The following is a 19,411-nucleotide window of genomic DNA, read 5'->3' on the forward strand; positions in this document are numbered from 1 at the left end:
CACGCAGCGGAAAATAGGAAATTGAACTAAAGATGAGAAAAATGCCAATTTGAATCATATAATATAGTCTTACAGAATACGCGATAAAAAAATTACTGAAATTTTTCTATGAAAATCACGCGGGCAAAGCCGCGGGCAAAAGCTAGTTCCAGATAAATGCAAAAGCAACTGAGCACATTTTCATGCGATTTTTATCAATCGACGGATTGAACGGGGCGGATCGTGGAAATGGTTTCGGTGAAAGGCAACAAGTATTATAACTATTAAAAATATATAAAGACAAAAAACATTGTAAAAAATTTTGTTGGAAAAAAAATACGACATATTTTATATAGGTAGATAGTTTCACAAATATAAAGATACATTCTAATCTAATTATGAATCATAATGGATTTTTTGTTGCAACGTAGACAAAGTTAACAATTACTCGTAAGACATAGTACATACTTTACAGCGATTTAATTTTTTCCTACTAAATAACAGTCATACCTGAAGAAGAATCTAATAATCATTTCCGTTCGCGTTATGACATTTGTTATTTACAATAATATTATTTTCATTACGATACTATTATATACCTATATGGCACATTGGATTTTGATTCTAAAATTTTAACTTTATAAACAATTTTATACCATTGAAAGAAAACGTAGAAATAAATTATCGAATTTTGAATCATGATGATTTTAAACTGAGCATAACCATAACTATACGACTTGGCATGAGAGAAAATCCGAAAAATCGAGGTAAATATTAATAAATAATCTGGAAAATGATCTCTACATTAATTAAATATAAGTACGTAAAAGTAATTTCGAGGAAGTTAATGTATACGCATGCCGGGCAATACCTGACGGTGGAAAATACGCAGCGGCCGGGGAATACCACTCACTGGGTCATTGACATACGTCAAACATAAACATTACCAGCCTCAACACAACCTGCGTTATGCAATTGCATCTTTACAGTTTATTTGTAAATATTTATAAATATTAATTATAAAAAAAATGTGAATATAAGTTGTTATTTAGAAATGATTACTGAGCTAAGTAGTAATTTGAATTTTGATGATGATAAAATAGATACAGTGATGTGATTGACGATATATGCAGAGTCGTTGGAGGGCCGTTGCAATGGCAAGGGTTGGTCGACGGCGGCGGCAGGATTCGCAGGAGCGCGAAGGGCGCGCGGGGCACGGAGTATGACGCATGCGCCACGAAAGGCAGCGCGGGGTGGGAGGCGAGCGCCTAACACTATTTAAACTGTTCTTGCGAACGGTCATCATGCATTGGTCTGTTTGCAATCCAAAGTTTAGTTAGTCTTAGTATTACGACAGCTCAAGTCGCAGACAGACTGGCTACAGCCCGTGGTCGAGACATAAAGCTCTCGCAGACTTACGCTAGCTAAGCGCGCAGTGAACTTACGTTCAGGCCGTACGATCCCAGTGGTGTGTTGTGAGAAGCAATGGCCGTCGCAGCAGCCCAGAAGAACCGTGAAATGTTCGCCATCAAGAAGTCCTACAGTATCGAGGTGAGCTGCCGGCTTCCGCAGGCCAGCGCTCCCTGGCCTGCCCCTTGCTTGCTTCCTAAAGGACACCTACCTCAGTTTTTGTGATCGGTCAAAAAGTTTTGTTATGAAACATAGTGCTTATCAAAGTTTTGATATATTCTCATTCGGGTGATTTATCTTAAAACAATATATCGAATATCAAATAAAAACAAGTGACCGCTTACAGAAATGGATGAAATCATATCATTTGCAAACTTTGTTGTGATCATGCCGATAATAGACATCCCAATTCATATTATTCATCCAATTCCAAATTCATCCATCGCAATTCATTTATTATCCACCTTCAAAAAAGTTTGCGTTAATTGCATGCACAAACACTGGGTGTGTTTAAAGAAAAAAAAATGGTATATTTAATTTTCTCATTACTTGTGAAAACTTCATGTTCACATTCCTCCATACCATTAACTTCTATAGAACTTCTATATTAGCCACAAGTGCAGTTTATTCAGAACGACCTTGCACCTCGATAAACTTTATGTAACTTGCACGTAATAATTGTAACCGGACTAAAAGTAAAACATTTAAGTATCAATTAAAATAATAACGAGAAAGCGTTAAAATTTAACCGATATCACATTACTTATATGGTATTGTCAGCGACAATCCCACCTTAATTGTCGAAAAGCTTCCGTCCGGACGAAATGGGGTCGTAATCACATATTCCGCGGAATGAATTCACTATTAAGATGCAATAATACACTTTCACGAGAATCGGCGTGTGACACATTACATAATGAATCGCGTAACAATTATTAAATAAATATAGCCATTGTTGACAGAAGTGGGAGCAGAATCATTACCACCGAATGTAGTCCGCCGCAGCTAACATCCCGCGTACAAATCTCTCATCATTGTGTAGATTAATAGCTATTGTCAATATTCAAGGTGTTGATGCGTAATCGTTACCTCATTACAGACATGTTTTAGCAACTACTGCAAATATTTTACTTAAGTACCTTAAATTCCTGATACAATCAGGTAATCAATCAAAAGCTTCTGCGAAATATTCTTGCGAATTTATTTACTTACAACAACGGTGTTAATATATCTATTGCTTTTTTATAATTCAAATAAACAATGTTGTATTTTTTGTTGATTTACACACTGCTGTGCGATAACCTGGTTTCAGCAAACTTGTTATAATTAGCGTATATTTTATAATTAGCGCTTGAATGATTGTGTTTCCTTGACCATAGAAGGTCGGAATGTAAAGAGGTAGGACGCTCACCGCTACAATCGGTAAAGATCGTTAAAACTCAATCAGGAGACACAACAATGCACTTCTTATCTGCAGTCTGTTATATGAACACATGTTCATGAGGTAACGATATACAACTACGTTAACAACAACCTCATATTAAAAAATGCGACCTATTTTCCGACTAGACACTAAATGCATCACACGAAGCAAACAACAACAATAAAAACAACACACAAAACAAAAGACTAGCAGATCGTAACAATATATTCGAGGTTCTGGTGCTGCCCTTGACCAACAGGTCTTCGTCACGGTCAATTTAATTAAAAAAAAACTCATCTTTTTATTATAGTTCTTTGCTATTAGTGGCACTTTTTGTAGAGTCATAACCCTTTAGAACTGTTAATGACATTTTTCCAACAAGTGCTGGTTGCTAATGGGCTGTTGAATAATTGTGTTATCGTTATCGAAAAGCCCAATGGATTTGGCAATTTGTGATGACAGGTTATTGAATCGAGCGTGTTCGGGTACATCAAGTATCTACGGTAGATATAGTCAAGTAGGGTGGAGGCCGGGCGCTCTTGTTCCTCAAATGTAGAGAGAACAAAAGGATCTCATCATTTCAATTTTCATACAGAAAGCACTAATATATCGTAAAATTAAACTAGTTTGTAATGATATGCTGATCTGAACTCAAGTCAGATACAGGATTAGAGCTGAAGAACAATGATAAAGTATTAGTGTAAATTCCACACTCTCCTTACTTTGTCAGGGCTCCAGTTAATTACCAGCCGACCGATTGGAACGGTGAAGTGGCCATTCGGACAAACCAAGGTTATATCAACCGGATTCCGACTCCAGCCCGCTCCAGTTAGGCGAACCTTAAAGTTCACTGTATGCGACACGTTTCCGCAATTTTATTGGCGGTCACCTTGCGTATAAAATTGAATACACGGATCATTAACAAAGCTTTCAGGTGCAGTAATTGTGCAGTATAAAGGCTGCATTTCAGGGGCTCGGTAACAATCGCGAGTGATTAGTGCAACCCTTGACATACATAGTTAGACTCGCGAGACCACTCTACTGGAAAATGCTAGGTCTTGCCGCCCGCGCGGCTCGCCGACGCGACGGTCACATCACGCCGCGACGCGTCGGCCACCTGTAAACACTAAACACGCAAAAACTTTAATTACACGAAATTTACATTATCGGCAGACACGTGCGTGATTAAATTAAAGAATTACGATTGCCCTTTAATTCAATCAACGTTATTTAATCGTTTAATATACAACTATTAGCAAATTTGAAACTTTAAAACCTAAAGTTTGATGCGCGACATAAAGTGGCCGTAACTGCAAAGATTATAGAAATGACTGAACATTGGCTTTTGAAAGTTCGCAGCAAGTTGTAGTACTTAATTGGTTTCATTCAAGCTCACTGTTCCAGAAAGTGGGTCTCTTCCTTTGAAAGATTTCCATCTTGCGATGTCGTTTCCGTCGGGCGGGGTGGGGTATAATGGCAGCACTTTACGCCCGGCCACACTCAGGAAATAAGCTTAGGAACTTCATAAAAGCAATTCCTACTCTCACATGAAATATAATGCGATGTGACCGCTTTATATTTATAAGGATTTAGGAATCAAGTTATTTTTAGAGCCGCGACTCAAGCTACTGGATTTCAGTAGCATTTACTGAAATATCGGACATTTTGTTTTGATTTAAAACTTTAGATCTCAAACACTTAGGATATGTAGATTGTAAATCAAACATTAAAATTGTCAGTTTTTACTAGTTATAATAATTATGCATAAATCATGTTTATTTATCATTCAAGGGATTCTCAATGTACATATATTTAAAATTAATATTGCAAATGAACTTAGTTAATGCCATCTAAATGAAAATGAAATTTGTATTTGTTTCTAGTTATGACACCTTGTGAACTACCTTGCGAAACTATGAAATTTAATTTATAAAACAAAGTTTCATATGATTATAGATTTTATTGAACACTAGATGTTAATATTCATAACCTGGGGCTTCGCTCCCGTGGGAATTTTGAGATAAAATATAGCCTATAACAATCTTGGACAATGTACCTTTCTAATGGTGAAAGAATTTTTGAAATCGGTTTGGTAGTTTCCGAGATTACCCGCCTCAAACATACAAACTCACAAACATTTAGGTACCTCTTTATATAATACGATAGTAGTATATACATAATCCATAAATAAGTTCACTTAATTAACACTTCGATAAATAATATGATTTTTCTTTGTCATATGTAGGAAATCGCTACACTATTACTCGTAAATCTAGGCTAGTTCTTAAATTAAAACGTCCTAATTGTTTGTTTTGTTTTTAGAATGGTTACCCATCTCGCCGTCGCTCCCTGGTGGACGACGCCCGCTTCGAGACACTGGTAGTCAAACAGACCAAGCAGAGTGTGCTGGAAGAGGCTCGCGCCCGTGCCAATGGTACACACCTTTATTTTTTTCATATCTAAAAAAGAGCATTATTGTTTTATTTTTCTTTATATTTTTATTTATTTTTATTTTTGGTTTATCTAGACTCTGGCTTGGACACCGATTTTATCCAAGATGGAGTTCATATCGGTAATGAGGATAAATCACCGACTGTCGAAGATGGTACCCAACAAGACGAAACTAAAAATGGACAACTGGGTAATTTTTATTTTCTTGTCTTATTTTTTTATTTTTTTTTATTTTTAAAGTTCTCTTTTGTTATTTTTATTTCTGTTTAATTTTAGCCGATGCTGACATTGGTGACGATGCTACCAAGTCGGATGAGGGTCAGTATCATGTTGAACAGATGGTTGCATGATATATTTAAACAGTTGCTATTCTATTCTAACGTGGACAACTTAATATTATTATGACCTTCTTTGCAGATTATACCCTAACTGAGGAAGAAGTGATTCTTCAAAATGCAGCGAGTGAATCACCAGAGGCTGAGCATGCTATCCAACAAGCAGCTCTGCTGCTGCGCATGCGCGATGGCATGGGATCACTCGCTCGCATTCTCAAAACCATTGACAACTACAAGGGCTGTGTTCAACATCTGGAGACTCGTCCATCTCAACTAACGGGCATCCAATTCGATGCTCTTGTCAAAGTGAGCATGTCTCGCTGCAACCTTCTTCAACTCATCAGATCTCTACGTCAATCAACGGCTTTTGCTGGAGTTAACCTTGTGTCTGAGAACAACATCTCTAGCAAGACCCCTTGGTTCCCTCGCCACGCTTCTGATCTCGACAACTGCAACCATCTCATGACTAAATACGAGCCTGAGCTTGATATGAACCACCCTGGATTCGCTGACAAGGAATACAGAGAGCGCAGGAAAGATATTGCCGAAATCGCTTTCGCTTACAAATACGGAGACCCAATCCCATCCATCACATACACGGAGAGTGAGAACGCTACTTGGCAGCGAGTGTTCAACACCGTTTTGGACCTGATGCCAAAACACGCATGCCACGAGTACAAAGTAGCATTTGGAAAGCTGCAATCGGCAGATATCTTCGTCCCACATCGTATCCCACAGCTGGAGGATGTCAGCAACTTCCTTCGCAAGCACACAGGATTCACCCTGCGCCCCGCTGCTGGACTGCTGACTGCGCGTGACTTCCTCGCTTCTCTCGCTTTCCGCGTCTTCCAATCTACCCAGTACGTCCGTCACGCCAACTCCCCATTCCACACTCCAGAACCGTAAGTATATAATGTTTATTCAAATTTCATAATATTTAGTATAGAATGTGAAGAGAGAAATGATTCGGCGACCATATATTTATTTATTTGATTACTTATACATCATTGTAAGGTTCCTTATTTAAAAACATTTCTCATCACTCTTGTAGTACATAAACCAAAACTAAAAAGTTATACTTTTTGTATATCAAATGAACCAGGACATACATGGATCTGTCACTCTCAAAGCTGCCAACCAAGTTTTGCAAAAGTTAGTCCACTCATTTAATTAGATACTGATTAATTAAATAAGCAAAGAATTTGTAAGTAACTACAATAAAATTACCTTGACTTGTATTTTTTACGGAAATATTATGTAATAAGTCCTCGTGTATATCATATAAATTAGGTCGATACAGTATACTTAATTTGAACCGGACCAATTTAAAATGTACTCGTTCAATGCCTTATTTTAGTGCGGAACTATGGGCATGTGTGCAACTTTCATATTCTATCACGTTTAATAACTTCCATCGTAAGGACTAAACTTCATGTTAATAGTGTTGTTAACTCTGTTAGCTCAGTTCAGCATTTATTCAGTTACCGTATCCGGGACCGGGACAATTTCCATAGGAAAGTTTAGTAACATCAAAGGGAACATGAGTCATTTTATTGAATTCAATGTCGTTAACTGCGCATCAATAAGACCTCTATAAGGTTTTACGGTCAAAGGCTATACGTCGTCGATGCAGCTAACTTCATATGCCTATAATTTAATTCCAGTGACTGCATCCATGAGCTGCTAGGACACATACCTCTCTTGGCTGACCCCAGCTTCGCTCAGTTCTCTCAAGAGATTGGTTTGGCTTCGCTCGGTGCCTCGGACTCTGAAATCGAAAAACTGTCTACTGTAAGTTTAAGTATTTAGTAACTGTTGAATATTATAGTATTATTCTAACTTATATTTTGAAAAGTAAATGTATTCTTATTTCAAATCTTGGTACCTTGGCCTGAGCGAATTTTTGCCTTTTGCAACGCGAAAATAATATTGATTTATTTAGTACTACGTAGCCATACATCAAGGATTTGATAACTTTATCTTTATCTTAAAAACTTAGTGCGATCATCGAACTCTTTTATATATTTTCTCTTCTTTCTATATACAATAAACATGTGATTGGCAGGTATACTGGTTCACGGTAGAATTCGGTCTCTGCAAGGAGAACCACCAGCTAAAGGCCTACGGCGCTGCACTCCTGTCATCCATCGGAGAGCTCCTCCACGCCCTCAGTGACAAGCCAGAGTTGAGGCCCTTCGAGCCCGCTTCCACCTCGGTGCAACCCTACCAGGACCAGGAGTACCAGCCGATCTACTACGTTGCTGAAAGTTTTGAAGATGCCAAAGACAAGTTCAGGTAATTATTTCAGCGTAGCCGAAATTATAACTTGTATGGAAAACGAAGAAGTGAATAAACTTTTGCTTCAGCCAAAAGTACCTCTAACAAATAAGTATAAACTTACCCCTCCTGAGCGCGACGCCTAAAACGCAAAAACGTATACAATCTAGATTACAAACACTTCGATTTAATTTTGCATTTTGGACTACAACACGAACTAAATGCATTTCAACGTTGTATGCAACATCGATCGCAAAAAGTAACAAAGAGATGATTTAAGAATAAGGTCTAATCTGAACTTTAATTTCAGACGCTGGGTATCCACCATGTCTAGACCCTTCGAGGTTCGTTTCAATCCTCACACGGAGCGCGTAGAAGTCCTGGACTCGGTGGACAAGCTCGAGACGCTCATCTGGCAGCTCAACACAGAGATGCTGCATCTTACCAACGCCGTCAAGAAGCTTAAGGGATCTCATTTCGAGTGATCACCCTATCCTGTAAACACATAAATGGTTCAGTGCACGCGGCCTCGCCGTATTCTGTATAGCTAGTGATATTATAGACGTAAGACTGTGTGCGTGTGTGGAGCGTGTGTGCGAGAGTGGATACCATCGGATGATATTTCGTTGAATAACTTTTTGTACCTTATTGTATATTATTTATTGCCGAGCTCATTGCCCGGGCCTCTCAAACTGCACTGAGCTCCCGATTGCCCATTTACGGAGACTGTGCATGTGTGGAAGGCCAACTACTACTAGTATTATTTATAATTTAAAACAACGCAAAATGAATAAAAATGGAGCACCAAAATGAAAAAAAATCAAACCAAAAATATATGTGTTTGACTGGATTTCGATCTTTTATTCAAATACCTATCCAATTAATAAAATAATACTACCTGTATTATTTAAATTAATGATTTTTTTATAATGAGAAGCATGAAATTCTGCATTTATGTAGAATTTCATACTATTTATTCTAAATAAATAAATCTAGGTAATCTATCTCTAAATTCTCCTTATTCCACGTGGCTGACAGTTAATGGATAAAATTAACTTATAATAATATTTTAACATTGTCTACTCCACTTCGCCATTTCACACTATAGCTGATAAATCTTGAACTAGAATGCAGGATTACTCCCGATATTTATCACATAAATTAGGTAAGTATTATTATATTTTAGATTGGTATACTAACTGGCACGGGTAGTATTTCAATCTGGGACATTGTGTTTCATAGTTGAGTGACAACCACTGGATCACCATCACCATTGGTCAATCAATGGTGATGGTGATCAAAACAGCAAAACAGCTTCAATACACAAATAATTCCACAGTCATAAATTGTATATAAATTATCGTATCAAATTAAATTGCGATAATGTTGCCATGGGCACGATATGTAGGCAATTATTACTAATTTCTTTTAAAATGTAATCGATTTATAACTAACATATTAAGAAGTAGATTTGAACATTTTTTCTTATCTTCCACACAATTATAGATGTAGTCAGATGTATTTAGTCGCATGAATACTACTTACAATCGGGAAAATACTCAGATTTATTTTAAAGGTAAATCGCCAAAAACCTGTATTTCTTTCCTATCTTTACCTATATCTTGTTCAACTAAGTATTTACACCTCGAAAAACCTGTCAAAAATATCTTCTTGGAACAAAGAAAATAAAAGCTTTTATAAAACAATTTCAGTGAAACTAATATTCCTTTCTTTCTTTTCTATAGAATAAAATCCAATGGAATCCTGACTTGGGTAGAGCGCTGCTCACCGGTAATCAGATTGTCTCAGGTCCCGAGGTCTCCCGGGACGCCCTCGATCATTTCAAGCGTAATCGGATTTTGGAAAATACAATATTAATTGCCATTCACAGGAAGGCATTGAAAATCCATTACAAGTTATCTCCCCGATTGTTTTATTTACAGAACTGATATATATTCATTTCCTACAATTATTCTAATTAAGTAGGACCTAGAGGCGAGAGTTCCTTATGCGTAAAGACAAAGAATATGCGAACAAAACAAAAAATAAAGTGGTACTGGTTCCACAAGATCGAGAGCAAAGCATGCACACTTAGCGACTGAAATAATAATTGTATAAAAAACTGTTCGATTTGAGACTTGCCGTGGAAACTAAAAAGTCTGGGTGTGGGTGGATTTTATCGAGTCAGAGGAGAATACGAGGTCTCAAGTATCAATTTGACAAGAAACTTTGCAAATGACCCGAGAAATTATGGCTTTTTATTCTCAAAAATACCTAAAAATTATCCACTGACTCATTCACGCATTATTTAATTAAGTAAGTTTTCATTACATAAGTACTTGTAAGAGCGGGAATCTTTAGTGTACTTATTTTTGCCTCTGTCGAAGTCAATATTATATGCTCCTTGGTCAATTGGAAAAAATCAATTGGAAAGTGGAAAATTGGAAACATCAAACAGGATTGGTGATCGTGAACACAAACATACTTAACTTTTGCACTTGGTTGATGTAAGTTTATCCGGCATGATATTCAGTGGCAATGCCAATTCTATCCATTTGTAAGGGTAGAGTTTAAATTAAAATGATACTTTGAACTCGGTATGCAAAGATTTTATGGCCTTTTAGCTTCTATTTTTCCCGAATGAACTGTGGACGTTTAGACTAAAAACTTATAGTTGTATCTGCCTTGCCTTATTACATTTTTGTAATGTAACAGAGATATATATATTTCCACAAAATGTAGAATGGAAATCATAAGTCGGTTCGGATAAAATAAAACTCAGCAAAAAAGAGTTATCAAACAGCATTTAAGAAAATACCAATATTTATTACCATTAGGCAAGAAAGGAAAAATAAAGTCAAGTGGTAGTGATCTTGTTGAAGTCGGAGCTTTCTTCCTCCTCGGCCAGAATTATAGTGTAGCTGCTCTTGAGTGACGTCACCTGGTTTTTCAGCGCGTTCAGTCTGATTTCCACCAACTCAAAATTCTCTTGCAGACTGTTTATTTGAATCTGCATTCGTTGGCGTACCTAAAACCATTACCATGATAAGGTTCCGGCTTGATTACTTCATCATGCTCCGTTCCGAAGACGCAGCGCGTAGCCGCTCCGTTGAGCTCAGTTATTTTAACATAGTTGGTTTTCACATTGACATGCGTCGTCTTATGTCGAAACTTCATCCAATTTTATCGTTCATTCGTCGACGGACGTCAATGCAGTTGAAGACGACGGACTACACTGAAGAATAGGCTATCACCAACCGCCCGGAGCTTTGTCGTAGTAATTTTGAGATAAGTATTCCGTGTCATGTTCTACTTATATACATAATTTGAAATCCGTAACGAAGATTTTGCGAAATTCAATAATAAACTGACTGTTTCTCATTATATATCCCATATGTGAATTGTTTTATTTTAATCAAAACAAGCAAACTTACATCATCCCTTTCCTTTTGGCAAGCTCTGCACTGCGCTCGACTCTGTATCAACTGCCTCTCCAGCTCCGAGATCTGTGTCTGCAGGTATCTCCTCATAGAGTCTGACCTCTCCTTGTACCGACCCACTGCGCGACTGTTCTCGAGTCTCATTTCGTCGAGGTCCTTTAGCAGCTGGGCGCATTCCGCAGTTTTCTCTTTGTACCTGTTCTCCAAAAGGTCTAACTTTTCTTCCAACCGTAACACTTGGCATCTGAAATATTCGTTGTGATAACAAAAAATATCGTATTATATTATATAAGGCAGATGATTAACAATCCTTATAATAAAACTGTAACTGAACTTTGTATATAGATGTTTACGAAAAATAAATAGGAGAGGTCTATTTAGGGTCAATAGAAGCTAAAACAATTTTTTTTAGATTTTTGTCTGTCTCTCTGTCTGTATGTTTGTACGCGTATCACACAAAATTTACTGAACGGATCGGCATGAAATTCGAGACTGAGATAGAATGTATGAAACTTTTGTTATTTTTAAAGTGAGACACGTACAATTTTGGATTTACGTTCATCTTTAGGTTGAAGTTTCAAAAACAAGTTTGTAATTATTTATTTCATAAGTATTAATTTCGAAAATTTTACTTAAAATGTCTATAAGAAAAATACGGATAATTAGTTTTACTACGCCATCTATTACCTGATAATAGATGGCGTCACATGTGAACTCATAAAATTGAAAAAAATATCGTCAAATAATAATTATAGATCCCATTAAATAATTTTTTCCAAAGCCTTACGTTAATGTAATAGTGCGGTTGCAGACTAAAGCATGATACGCTCAGGTTCACTATGCAGTTGTGTTGTGCTTGCAATTCGGCATACTTATCTATCATTTCGGTCCTGTGGGAAATTTTGTTCTTTTGACCGCGATTTTATTTCTTTTATTTTTTATATAATTATTAAAAGCTAGTTATTAACTAACTCATGATAGACCTCACACATTTGATTAAAATACGTACTTATAGTCGTCAGCTTGTTTATGCAATAAGTCCAAATCTATTTTCTGTTCATCTACGGTAGTTTTCAAAGTTTTGTTTTCATCCATATACTTCAATCTGTCTGCCTTCTCTTGGTTGAAATTATTCACTGCTTCAACCAACTGTAAAATCATTGTTCAATTAAAAAAGTAATTTGTAACAAGTTTTAATAAAGTTCTATATCGACTGTAATACCCAGTTATCATTACCTTCCTAGTTAGGAAAATCTAATTTATAAACATGTACGCCTAATTTATAAGTACATAGTAGATAATACATAATACTTATGCAGATTTATATAGGCAATCTACCTATATAATCAAATTTTGATAAATAATGTAGTTGTATGTTGGTCGATAACTAAAATGAGTAATGAGGATAACAATAATTTTCAGATAGTTATTAATAATGTGATATTTTAACTACGTTAGCATAGAGTTTTTCCTTCTAGCTGACCCTCTTTTGTGGCACCTTGACATCACCATCTAATAAATATGCCATGATGACGCGCTCCGCACTTCAATAATTACGTCTGCCTCAAATGAAGCTGTTATGGTCATAACAGCTCGATGATTCTGATGATGTTTCTAAGAAATCTCCTTCATTTCGGGATAATACTATAGCTCAAGTTATAATTTGCCTATACTAACCTCTCGTGATTTGCAATAGTAAATGATCAGATAGGATTCAGATTGAGATTTATTGCAAACCACAAGTTGCCAACTAGTTGCCAAATTACTTACAAAATAAATTCGTCTTATATCTAACGTGATTTGTACAGTAGAGAAATCAAAGTGAATCTGTACAAAAAATTATCATCGAAAAACTCAGAAATCTTGTAATAACTTTTATTAATATGGATTTTTTTTTATTTCATATTATCAGATAATATTGTTCTCATAAATGCACCTGGCATAATTCCTGAAAAAATAATTTATTCTATGTATTTTTATAGTTTCTGTAAAATTATAGCCTATAAGTGGACCACTCTTGGGCCTATACACTTACCATTTTTTCGTCCATGGTAAAATGCATTTCTTTATCTAGTCCTGAAAATGACCAATGGTATTCCTGATAGGAAATCTAAGTACCTACCTGTTAGTTGATATACAATCTTTTACGCCTACTATTGGGCTATAAGCGAAGGGGTTTTTCAATGTACTTAATATGTATAGGTACTTCTGCTAAGCGGCTTAGCTCCAACCCAATAAATCTTAAAGTAGCCTTTTTAATGCTTGCTTGAGTGTAGATAGATATTACCTAGATACTTGCAGTTTAATGGTATAGGTATGTAACTAAATTATAATGAGAAATATTTTTGTGACGTAAATTAAGGCTTAGTAAGAACTTATTTAAATGTTGTAGCTAGAGCAGCGGTTCTAAACTTTTTGAAGACAGACCCTATTGGAAAGTTAAGAATTTGTCAGAGCCCTAAAGTAAAAGTCAAGTTGTTTTAAGTGTAAGTATAGACGAAACAACTTATTTTTAGATTTTTGCGGAGTCTCAATCTCAACAGATAGGTACACAGAGAACAGTTCAGAGCCACTAGAGAATTATTTTACCTATCCAGATTATTATGACTACGCTGGCGCGTACTTGAATAAAATATATGGACAAAATATGTAGTGATTAATGTAGATAAGAAAATTGATAGATAGTCAATACTTATACAACTAGCGAAAGTAATTAAAAATCAAACATATTACAGTTGTATAAATGAAGCAATGTATAGTTATTTTTATTTTAAAATAAGAACAAACATAGAATAAATCAGGAAATATAACAAAAAGATATCAGACAAAATATATCAGACATTAAGGTCGCTTCCGAGGTAAAGGAAGCTAGATCGCATTTCAAACCATATAGATTAATTTATCTGTTCAGTCAAGTATCCGGTCATGCGATGTTGTTATAAAGTATTACTTAATTTACTTCTTAAAAAAAACAAATATGTATACATGAAATTCGGTCTATGACACTGGTAAGGACAATGGATATTTTCCTTTTAAAAATCTACTTAAATATGAAAATAATAATAAAAACATACCAGATATATTGAAAGTGAGCAATCACCATGTTTGAATTAATTTTCTGTACGATTTTATTCCAAATTTATAAAAAAATGTGATACCTACTTTGCAATAATAACAAATAAGTACAGAGCAAATCAGTTGTTTTCACAAAATCTAGTTATCGTCGTGTACAGTTCGATCCTTTTCGTTGACCCTGTGTACTTTCTTTAAGATTTCCAAATCTACTCAAAAATTAAAAATAGCAGTTGCATAATAACAAATACAAAACATTCAAATATTCTTCTGAACATCGATTTAACAAAGTTTATTAATCGATTTACCTTTTCCTTGACCCTGTGAAGTTCGTTGGAGAGCTGCTGTGAGCTATCTTCGGCAAGATGCTGGAGCTGTTTGGCCTCTTGAAGTTGGAACTGCGCTCCTTTCAGCAAGTCGGGCAAAGGTGCCAACTCTTGCAGCTTTTCTTGGAATTGCATCTATATTAATTTTTAGTAAAATTTAGTACCTGTTTAACCGCTCGCTGATAAAGAGTAATATTAGCCTTATGGCTTAAAAATTGTATTTCACAATTGTTGGGTTAACTGGCAAATGCACGGATGAGTGCGTGATAATAAATTTTTGGTCACCCATTTAATTATTCTTGAAAGAACTACAAGAAATCGAGTACTAAAACTAAATTTTACCTAACAGATACTAACCTTCATTTTCTGAATTTCTATTTGAATTTGGTCAGATACTTGTTTATTATCATATTCAACAACATCCATTTGTCGTTTCAGTTCTTCAACTTGCTGTTGTGCTTGAAGATACTATAATAAAAAACAAGTGATTGTTATACCAGCTCCACATGCACTGACGCCGAACTCAAACTTTTGCATACCTGTTTTTAGTATGAGTGCATTTATTTACCGCAATGAAAAACCAGTAATGTATACCGTATTATACCATATTCGACAGCTTCAAAAGACAAGTTTGGCAAACTGTTTGACGAGAGCGTGGAACGTGGACAAGGTATACAAGGTGCAAATGGGAAAATACTTTCAACCGTGTCAAACACTCTACTTTGCATTTCGAATTTGAGAAAGTGAAATAGTAGTTCTTCTAACATTCTTTATAGATATTGTTGTGCCACAGGTACCTATATACTGACTACGGTTGCCTGTATATGATACAAATGCTAATGCAAGATATACCTACACACTATCGGTGAGAAATTCTCTGATTAATTACTGACGTAGGTAGGTACATTATAAATGTTAGCTAGCATGTTGACACATTAAGCGCTAAAATGAATGGAATCAATGGAAGTCAAAATCGCCAAAGTTTGATGAACTATTTGCCAATATTACATAGCCGGTACCATACCTTCACACGGTATTCCTGTAGCTGCTCAGATTTCTCAACAACTGTCATCTTCATTTCTTCCATCTCCTCTTTCATGTCCCTCATTTGCTGTTTCATAGCGACGACAACCTCTTGGTCAGACTCTTTACGCGTGTCCTATTTTTTGGAAAGAAGTTTTTTGGAAAGAACTTTTTGGAGTGAAGTTCCTACTCAATGCAAAATGACATGAAATATTTCATCTACCTGGACCCAATTAATCTATATATATATATATATATATATATATATATAACTCTTGCGCTACTGAGTCACTGACCGACAGACAACGCACAGGCGAAACTAACGTAGAAAGCTGAAATTTGGCATGTAGGTTTCTAGGACTGTGTAGGGGAGCACTAAGAAGGGATTTCTGGAAATTCCCACGGGAAACGAACTTTTTCTCACATTACAAAATTGTGGGCAATAAAATATATATGGGTGTAATAAAATATATAATAACTACCTATATAGTTGTGTAAGTATGTATTACATGACCTACCTACCAAATACTAGAAGCAAGGGTATGCCCTTGCTTAGTATTTGGTAGGTAGCTAGCCATGCTTTTATTTATATACTATGATATACAACATTTTGTTTCTATTTAAAATGAACAAGCTATATAGGGTACCATGTTGAAATCTGTGGATGCAATGATGCCTAAAAAGGTGTTTGCTGAAGCGATACTTATAGGCGTGGGCAAAAAATTATTTTCGTCGTGTTTTTAGAACTTTCTTTGCAATTACTAGCAAACTTCAGTCGGTGAATGCAATGTAATCAATTTTAAATATCTACTTACAATTTGGTCCTAATGTTTACAAAAAAAATATTGTAAAATACATTTAGTAGGTACTTATATACTTACATAATTGTATTAAGTTACTAATACAATATTAATTAGTATAGTAAGTAAAAGTTAATTATGCAAGTGACCAATTGACATTAACATTATACTTAAAATCACCTTGTACTGTGTTATCGATTCGCCTCCACATAACATATTCAATTTCAATTCTAAATCTTTCAGCTTAGCTTCATATTTTTCTCTTTGAAATCTTTCCTCATCAGTTATATTCTTTGCTTTTATGAGTTCCGCTTTCAATTTTGCAATCTGTTTTACAAACGATATTTAATTATTTAGAAACTGCCATTGAAATTAGTAAGAATTAGACCCATAAGTTGCCAACTTTGAAAGAAGGCTGCGGTGAAGTTTGTTGCGCCGCTTCTTTACTTGCGGTTTGGCAACTGGCAATACTTAGTTTTATGTAATTTTTGACGTTATTATGTAAGTGATGTACGTAACATCCTTAGATGAAATAAATAATTTAGAATTTGGAAATAACATCCAGGGTCTTATTTACGGGAAGGCACTCAGCCTAGGGGTGCGTAAAAGAAGAAATTAATAAAAGGTATATACTAGGTACTTTTCAGCTTCCTTTTCTTAGTAATCTTAATTAATAACCGTCTAAGATACTCATGATACTTGAATAAACTTGACTAAACAAGTCCAAGTGACACTAGTATTAGTAAAAAAGACTGGATACAAGAAGAGATTGCATAAACCCTTGTTCCTGTTTCCCGGAAAATGTTCAATCCCCAAATCGAAATGTCTTACGTCTTTCGCAAATAAAAAAAAATGTGTTTAGCCAAGATAAAGACACCTATAGGTAATTATAAAAAATAAACGCATTGCATTAATAACAATAAAATACTTATATCATTTTATTTACGACCTCGTTCAATTCGTGAGGGTAGCAATAAAAATGCTCCTTTTGCATTCTGTGTTCCTCCTTTTTTTCTTGTTCTGTCATCAAATCAGGAGAATCCTAGAATCAGTACAATATCATTATAAAAAAATATGAAAAATTATATATTTATTATAAAAAAAGACGAACCTTTTTCATTCTGTTTTGTATTAGGTGTATCTCAAAACAAAAAGAAAGACGCTTTTCTAGCTCTTTTATACTATACTAACCGGGTACAGGAAATCGTTAGTTGTTCGGTTTTGCAAATCAACTCGATTACGTTTGATCGCTGCCAATTCCATTTGCATTTCTTTCACCTCACCTTCCATATCTCCCAACTGCTTTTGCTAAGCACAAAAACGATTATGAAGAAATAAGTATTAGGTAATTATTGTATAAACACTTCAAAAACAGATTATAAAAATAGTGGATATGAGAATGAACCCTAGTCCAGGGGATTCAGTCGGCTCCAGTTGCACTTCCTGTGCCCAAAATCTTTTCCAATCGCACTAATTACATTTAATAACATCGAATCTCAATCGTTTCGCTATTTTTTTAATGTTAAGGTATCGAAAAAATAATTTGACAAATTATAAGATGGTCCGTATTTACAAGATGACGTCAACAATTGCAACAAGATTTTTACAGAAATGTAATTTTTACCACAAGCTTTTATTGTCGTCGGAGAGATCTTATGGCATTTAAGACTTGAAAAACCCATTTCCGTGCTGTAAACGGTTGAAGAGTTCCCTCATTTGGAGCCGATGATATATATAATAATGCATTGTCATGAAAACTTAAGCGACATGGGAAATTTCAACTCTGTAGGTCAACTACAAGTAAGAGAAATCTAACTGATTTGATTGCAACAACGGCACAGGTGAACCGAATAATATAAAAGTTTGCGATATAGGGGAGCTAAATTAAATTTACGCTTAGGCTTTAGTACTAGACAGTACTTACTAAAACTGAGGGCTGCCCAGTAGAATCGGCGGCTACAGCCTTATTTTTAGTAGAAAATGGCCAGAAATCTGATTGAGGCATTATTGAGAGCACACCTAAATATTATAAGCCCACAATAAAAATTATAAGTAAGGTTATATTATATATATTCTCTGGATGGAAATTTCGATGTTTACCTATCAAATACAACCTTCAAAAATTATAAACAAATTATAGAAATAAATGAGGAATATCCAAAATATCTCGGTCTAGGTTACCTTCAGTCAATCAATAAATTTGACAGCGTCATAAATAGATACCCACTTTATATAGGTAGATTACTAATTGAAATCAGCCAGTAGGTTTTAAGCAACAGCTCCTTTTCATGCTCGACTACAGTACAAGTGGATGTATTTCTATAATTTATTGTACTTAGTACTTACTCAGTACAATTCAAGGATTCAAATCCATTTGATTGTAAAATACGACATCTATTATTATTGAACATTATTGAGATGATGACATTACATTGCACTATTTGTGGGATTAGGATATGTAGATACCTATTTATTTTCGACCACCACTTCTTCAATTCATTTGGGTGGCCAAATACTATTCAAATCAAAAATATAAACACAAAAAAAAACCGTCTACCCCACCAAAAAGATTTTCATGTAAAAATGTTGCCAAGACGAATCTAGTTTGTAGAGCCAAGAATCTTGACAACAAAAAATTAAAAACCCAACCTAACCCATCCCCTTGGTATAAGGGGTGGAAGTTTGTATGAGACTAGCACTATTTCTGGTGTTAAATATTTTAAAATTAGTAAAAATACTTCTTGTAACAAATAAAAAAATACGTGAGTGGTAATTTTTCAAAGATCATCCCTATCTCCTTATAAAAGAAGGTGAAAGTTTATAGGTACGTTAATACGGCATTATTATAGTTACGCAAAGCTCAGCGCAGATGGCG

The 19,411-nt window shown here is 35.3% G+C and overlaps 2 protein-coding genes across 5 annotated transcripts; one reads left to right on the top strand and one right to left on the bottom strand.

Moving 5' to 3' along the window:
• Nucleotides 1–1,283: 1,283 nt before the first annotated feature.
• ple (pale) lies at nucleotides 1,284–8,725 on the top strand. Of its 2 annotated transcripts, XM_053768381.2 has the most exons (8): nucleotides 1,284–1,530; nucleotides 5,135–5,246; nucleotides 5,340–5,453; nucleotides 5,540–5,581; nucleotides 5,681–6,500; nucleotides 7,263–7,389; nucleotides 7,664–7,893; nucleotides 8,186–8,725. In XM_053768381.2, the coding sequence occupies exons 1-8, from the start codon at nucleotides 1,465–1,467 to the stop codon at nucleotides 8,358–8,360; spliced, it is 1,686 nt and encodes a 561-aa protein (XP_053624356.1). In that variant the 5' UTR covers nucleotides 1,284–1,464; the 3' UTR covers nucleotides 8,361–8,725. The 2 variants fall into 2 exon arrangements, with proteins under 2 accessions (XP_053624356.1, XP_053624358.1); XM_053768383.2 differs by lacking the exon at nucleotides 5,540–5,581 and having other exon boundaries at nucleotides 1,286–1,530.
• Nucleotides 8,726–10,662: 1,937 nt separating this feature from the next.
• On the bottom strand, nucleotides 10,663–19,039 carry LOC128683271 (outer dense fiber protein 2-like). Of its 3 annotated transcripts, none has more exons than XM_053768711.2 (10): nucleotides 18,883–19,039; nucleotides 17,728–17,844; nucleotides 17,486–17,578; nucleotides 16,717–16,863; nucleotides 15,738–15,872; nucleotides 15,071–15,181; nucleotides 14,696–14,848; nucleotides 12,325–12,464; nucleotides 11,310–11,559; nucleotides 10,663–10,903 (listed from the first exon to the last, which is right to left on the bottom strand). In XM_053768711.2, exons 2-10 carry the CDS (start codon nucleotides 17,824–17,826, stop codon nucleotides 10,733–10,735), a joined length of 1,299 nt encoding a protein of 432 aa, XP_053624686.1. In that variant the 5' UTR covers nucleotides 17,827–17,844; nucleotides 18,883–19,039; the 3' UTR covers nucleotides 10,663–10,732. The 3 variants fall into 3 exon arrangements, with proteins under 3 accessions (XP_053624686.1, XP_053624683.1, XP_053624684.1); XM_053768708.2 differs by lacking the exon at nucleotides 18,883–19,039 and adding an exon at nucleotides 18,461–18,747; XM_053768709.2 differs by lacking the exons at nucleotides 17,486–17,578; nucleotides 18,883–19,039 and adding an exon at nucleotides 18,461–18,747.
• Between the last annotated feature and the right edge of the window lie 372 nt (nucleotides 19,040–19,411).

The sequence above is a fragment of the Plodia interpunctella genome, chromosome Z (assembly GCF_027563975.2).
Source record: "Plodia interpunctella isolate USDA-ARS_2022_Savannah chromosome Z, ilPloInte3.2, whole genome shotgun sequence".
NCBI classification, from domain to species: domain Eukaryota; kingdom Metazoa; phylum Arthropoda; class Insecta; order Lepidoptera; family Pyralidae; genus Plodia; species Plodia interpunctella.

Bases quoted from the DNA above. Each gene is read 5' to 3' on its own strand.
- ple (XM_053768381.2), top strand. From the start codon at position 1,465: ATGGCCGTCGCAGCAGCCCAGAAGAACCGTGAAATGTTCGCCATCAAG. The intron at 1,531-5,134 runs GTGAGCTGCCGG...TTTTGTTTTTAG, and splicing joins AGAAGTCCTACAGTATCGAG to AATGGTTACCCATCTCGCCG. The intron at 6,501-7,262 runs GTAAGTATATAA...ATTTAATTCCAG, and splicing joins CCATTCCACACTCCAGAACC to TGACTGCATCCATGAGCTGC.
- LOC128683271 (XM_053768708.2), bottom strand. From the start codon at position 18,541: ATGCCTCAATCAGATTTCTGGCCATTTTCTACTAAAAATAAGGCTGTA. The intron at 17,579-17,727 runs GTTAGTATAGTA...TACTGATTCTAG, and splicing joins CTAACGATTTCCTGTACCCG to GATTCTCCTGATTTGATGAC. The intron at 12,465-14,695 runs GTAAATCGATTA...ATGATTTTACAG, and splicing joins TTCACAGGGTCAAGGAAAAG to TTGGTTGAAGCAGTGAATAA.